General features: G+C 36.9%; 1 protein-coding gene across 1 annotated transcript in view; it reads left to right on the plus strand.

The window, feature by feature from the left end:
* Window positions 1–4,730, plus strand: part of LOC101856156 (dolichyl-diphosphooligosaccharide--protein glycosyltransferase subunit DAD1) — a 7,774-nt gene extending 3,044 nt beyond the window's left edge. Inside the window, exons 2-3 of the mRNA XM_005113045.3 lie at window positions 1,567–1,711; window positions 4,558–4,730. Of these exons, the coding sequence (XP_005113102.1) occupies window positions 1,567–1,697 (131 nt within the window). The 3' untranslated portion in view covers window positions 1,698–1,711; window positions 4,558–4,730. The remainder of the gene's footprint in view (window positions 1–1,566; window positions 1,712–4,557) is intronic.
* Window positions 4,731–5,910: the final 1,180 nt, after the last annotated feature.

Consider the following 5,910-nt stretch of genomic DNA (forward strand, 5'->3'; position numbering starts at 1 on the left):
GGGGGAGGGGGGTCATTTTTTAGTTTAGTTTTAGTGGAGGTTTTGGCCAAATGTTCGGTGCCATCTGTTGTGAACGGTCGCTTAGACTTTAAAAATGGTACATCTGACTCTTTGGCTTTCGTGGATTTTTCTTTTTTGTAGTGTCCAGAGTGGTGAACAAATTTCCCAACTTTTAACATGATGTAGGGGTTGTCACTGTGAAGGTTGCACCAGCAGGAGAACTCGGTGTATTCTTTGTGATTTATTTGTTGGCAAAAACGGTAATGATGGATTCATTCATGTAGCTATATATATTATATATGACTAAAAAACTGCTGGTCATAGTTACCAGCCCGCTAAAAGTAAAAGTGCTCCAATAACATCAGAGCTCTCTGTTTTAAAAAAAAAAATTTTTTTGTCCGTTGAAGAACCCCAATCGGAACTGCAATAAATGAAATCCAAATTAAAATTTTTGTCTTGAAATCTGTTTCCTCCAGTCATACCAACTTATTCATTATTGTAATGACCTATTAAAAACGGCAGGCTTATTATTTGCAATATTTGTATGGTTTTATATAATATGTAAATTAATTAGATAATATCAAAATAGAATTTATATAATGTATATTTTTTATTTGACATTACACATGTCCAGTTTTTAGGGAGGGTCAGATGTGAACATTTTTACTACTGGTCAGCTGTCTGAGTCTTAGGACAGTCTGTGACCTGACAAAGGGTCACTAATGATCTGCTTTCTTCAATTGTGCGTGTTTTATACCTGTAGATTGTAGACTGTCATTGATTTGATTGCTCTTTCATCTTTTAAAAAAACCGACTGATCTTGGCTTGGTCATCCTTTGGCTGTGATGTCCAACAGTCTTGTTTGCAGGTTCTTAACAGTGTTTAGAGTTAGAGTGTTGTGGTTAATGTCTTCAGACTTTCTTTAATTCTAGTGTAAAAATAGAAGTATTTTTTTGGTATTTGTGTGTGTTTTATACTCCTTTCTCCTGTGTTCCTTACTGCAGCTGCTCGGTGTCTTGGTCGTGTCAGAGAGATATATATACATGTATATGAGTCGTTTGTCACAATGCAGGCAGTAAAACAACTGTGGGAACTCTTGATCTTTCCAGCGCCTCACTCTCTGTTTTGGTAGTGTGTGTGTTGCCATGTTACATGATGGTAGTCTGCTGTTCTTGCATCTCATTGAAATAGAAGTTGAGCTTTTTGTGCTTCCAGGAATGTGCTGTGCATGCAGGCTACACTGTCTACACCTTTGTCTAGGTCCCATACTGCTGAGATTCCCGCTCTTGTTCCAATCCCAGTTCCTGCTTTGTTCTGTGTCAGAGGATCTCTTGTTCCAATCCCAGTTCCTGCTTTGTTCTGTGTCAGAGGATCTCTTGTTCCAATCCCAGTTCCTGCTTTGTTCTGTGTCAGAGGATCTCTTGTTCCAATCCCAGTTCCTGCTTTGTTCTGTGTCAGAGGATAGTGTGTGGGGCTACTACTTGGGCTAGTTTAAACCACAAAGAAATGTCCAAAATGAAACTGCTTTTTCAATGAATTTTCTCTGTTTTCTTTTTTTTTTTCCAGTGTGCCTGAGGCTGCAGAGCAACCCCCAAAACAAAAGCGAATTCAGCGGCATCAGCCCAGAGAGATCGTTTGCTGACTTCGTTTTTGCCCACATCATTCTACATTTAGTGGTCATGAACTTCATCGGATGAATCTGTGCACAAGTGTAAGTTCTACTTTCTTGTAAAACAACCCTTGTGACTGATGTTGTGGAGTTTGTTTTTTTGTTTTTTTTTCAACCCTTCAAGTGTCAGAGGTAAAAAAAACCCACAACTGGTACAGTGAAACTGGTATTCCGATTGAACAAATACATGACAGAGCTAGCTCAGATACACCGGACCTGCTTGCTGGGTGAACAGCCTCTGCTGATGTGGACCTGCTTGCTGGGTGAACAGCCTCTGCTGATGTGGACCTGCTTGCTGGGTGAACAGCCTCTGCTGATGTGGCTTCACTCATTTTTCTCCCGCAACATCCTTCATCTCTTCCTGGAAACCATCCATAGCACCTGCATCGTGAATCATTATTGGCTTAGCTAGTGTTTATTTATCTTGTACGGTGCTCGTTGTGTAGAACGGTATATTTTTTCCCTGACTACTGGTCATTATTACAATGGTAAGCTAGTCTTGACATAGCCTAGATCTACGTCATGATTTGTGCACTGGTCATTATTACAATGGTAAACTAGTCTTGACATAGCCTAGATCTATGTCATGATTTGTGCACTGGTCATTATTACAATGGTAAACTAGTCTTGACATAGCCTAGATCTACGTCATGATTTGCGCACTGGACTGTGGAATCAAACGTTGCCGTATATAAATATGTATATATATATATAAATATATGCTAGGCTCTACACAGCAACATAACTTGTTGGGCAAACAGTACTTGTATAGATGATGTAGACGCAGGGTTGGTGATTTTTTTGATTTTTTAAATAAAAATTTAAAAAATCAATTTTTTAATTTAAATCAGATTTTTAAAATTTAAATCGGATTTTTTTGATTTTACAAAAAAATGTCGACACAGTTTGGGATTTTTTGTGGCTAAAAGTATGTTCTTTTAGTGCATAAGGTATTGTCTTTATTTTAACTAATGATTAATTTAAGCAACTGCAAAAGAAAGCCTTAATCTGCTATATCAGTGAATTATGGCTACAGACAAAAAATGAAGAAAATGTCAGTCTAAAAGGAAGGGGGGGGGGGGGGGGGGAATTATGCATAGATAAACTTGCATTTTATTACAGTGTGTGTGTGAGCACGCGCTTGTGTTTGTATAAAAAGAAAAAGAAAATGCTAATTTCAATTATGAAAAAAAAAGTAAATTGAGAACTGTATTATTTTACAGTGACGGGGGAAAGCAGACCTTTAAGCATGATTATATTAGTCTACTAAACCTTGTATCTGTTTTATAAAACCAAGGAAAGGAATTCTGAATGTTTTAAAGATGTAAAAACAGAATACATATTTTAAAAAGTGATTTAAATCACTGAGTTTTATTTTTAAAATCAAGTTGATATAAATTTTAAAAAATCAACTGATTTAAATCAGCCCAACCGTGATTTCAATTTATGAAAAAATAAGTACTTTGAGTACTGCATTATTTTACAGTGACAGGGGGGAAAGCAGACTTTTAAGCATGATTATATTAGTCTACTAAACCTTATATCTGTTTAATAAAACTAAGGAAAGGAATTCTGAATGTTTAAATATGTAAAAACTGAATACATTTTTTAAAAAGTGATTTAAATTACTGATTTTTATTTTTAAAATCAAGTTGATTAAAATTTAAAAAATCAACTGATTTAAATCAACCCAGCTCTGATTTCAATTATGGAAAAAAAAAGTAAATTGAATACTGTACTGTATTATTTTACAGTGACAGGGGGGAAAGCAGACTTTTAAGCATGATTATATTAGATCTAGTCTACTAAACCTTATATCTGTTTTATGAAATCAAGGAAAGGAATTCTGAATGTTGAAATATGTTAAAAACTGAATAAAAATAAATTTAAAAAAAAGTGATTTAAATCACTGATTTTTATTTTAAAAATCAAGTTGATGTAAATTTTAAAAAATCAACTGATTTAAATCGGTACCCAACCCTGTGTAGACGACAAAGGTGTGCGAGTCTGTACATGAGCTCTCTCATTTATCTACATTTTTTACCTCCCCTTGAAAGAATGCCAATCTATTTTGCATTAAATCCTTTTTCAGGTGTGGACTTTTTTCTTACATGGACAGGTTTTAAAAAAAAATTTTTTTTTGGTATTCCTTAAAACGTGCACAAAGTAAAATGTGTAGAAAACAAAAGATTTTTCTGTGTGTGCATGTTGGACTGTTGGTGTCCACTTTGTGAGGTAGATTCTGAACAGTGAAGTGAACTTGTTGATGTCGCTTTGTGGTGGGGGAGGTGACGGCAGGCTTGTGGTGGGGGAGGTGACGGCAGGCTTCTCGATAATCCAATAGCTATGATGTAACAAATGTGCACGGTCTGAGAGTTTGGTGGGAGGGCAGTGTGGGGCGTCTCTCATAGTTTGTGTACTTATATTGTACTTTGACTGACTGTATCTGCTTCTCTCATAGTTTGTGTATATTGTACTTTGACTGACTGTATCTGCTTCTCTCATAGTTTGTGTATATTGTACTTTGACTGACTGTATCTGCTTCTCTCATAGTTTGTGTATATTGTACTTTGACTGACTGTATCTGCTTCTCTCATAGTTTGTGTATATTGTAGGCTACTTTGACTGACTGTATCTGCTTCTCTCATAGTTTGTGTATATTGTACTTTGACTGACTGTATCTGCTTCTCTCATAGTTTGTGTATATTGTACTTTGACTGACTGTATCTGCTTCTCTCATAGTTTGTGTATATTGTACTTTGACTGACTGTATCTGCTTCTCTCATAGTTTGTGTATATTGTACTTTGACTGACTGTATCTGCTTCTCTCATAGTTTGTGTATATTGTACTTTGACTGACTGTATCTGGTTCTTTGTTTTGTCTCCAGGTAAACTGTGAGGTCTGGGAGAGAACGTTGTTGGATCGGGTGAATCGGTGGGGATGAGAGAGCAGCGCTGGCGTGGACTGCCACCTCAGCTGTTGGACGCTGCGACTGTGACTGTGCTTTCTGTTGTGATTACTTACTGTTCATTGTACACAAATAAATTTGCATAAAAATACTGATTCCTTTTTGTGCGATCATTTTAGAGTAACTGAACTCAAAGTGGTTTTAGGCCTACACATATTTTAATGTTGTTTAGATTGATCAAGATCGATCACTTCAAGGAAATGACCTTCACCTGTCATAAAAGTGCCAGGGGCGTTGCTTTTTGAAAGCTTTTCAAACTGTCAGAGAAAATCTTGTCATAGCTCTAGCATCTGTGTTTGTTGCCATTTTTGTTGCACTGGGGTTGGCTGCCATTGTTGTAATGAAGAAGGCAAAAGTAAAGACTCTGTTTGTTGATGAAGAAGGTTGATTTATTGAACATATAAGAAAATGACATGACGTCTGTCCTCTCTGGCTTCACTGACAAGACGGAATCATAATGAGCATGAGCACGTGTGGTTAAAACAGGAAGGAGGAGCGAGTAAAGATCACTAAGATCAGACAATCTTTGTTGTGAGGGTAGATAAAATAAAGTACAATTACAGGGACATAATTCAACTTAATCAAGGTAATATAGGGACCAACAATCCAGGATTTATTGCTGCCCTTCTATATATTGATAATAAGCAATCTAATAGTCTAACAATTTTTTTGTCCAAAAGTTGCCGCCAAAAATGGATAAAGTTGCCAAGGTTTCACAACCGAATGAAAAAAAATTAGAACAGCACATAAACAACCACAAAAATTGACAAATAAGGGCGAGTGTCCATCTGTCCAAAGATTGGCCGTTTTAACCCTAAGTGTGTGTAATTCAAGACAACGTACAGGATGTTTCATGTACATTATGAAATCACACACAAGGGGCGTGTCAGTGTTGGGTTTTGGTGGAGACCGGCTCTAACATAACACTATTATTAATTAACACATTTATATTTCTAAAAAGGTAGGAACAACATCAAATGAAACGACGTGCGCTAGATCTATACAAATATGGAAAATAGAAAAAGAACACATTGGAACTTCCTTTTTTTTTTTAAGTCCCCGGCGGCGGGGGTTTTTCCCCCTTCGAACAATGCAAATATCGCAGGCCCAAAAATGCCAAAAATCGTGGCCGAGATTCTCGGGTCGCGTCGCAACAAACGCAGATGCTAGATGTAGCTAGATAGGCGGTAGTTGTTGTTGTCTGTACAGTTCCTCATCTCAGTTCTGTGAGTGTGAGTGGGGGCTGACTGCTGGTCCTAGTTCCTTACTGGG

Source organism: Aplysia californica, unplaced genomic scaffold, assembly GCF_000002075.1.
Source record: "Aplysia californica isolate F4 #8 unplaced genomic scaffold, AplCal3.0 scaffold01575, whole genome shotgun sequence".
NCBI lineage: Eukaryota > Metazoa > Mollusca > Gastropoda > Aplysiida > Aplysiidae > Aplysia > Aplysia californica.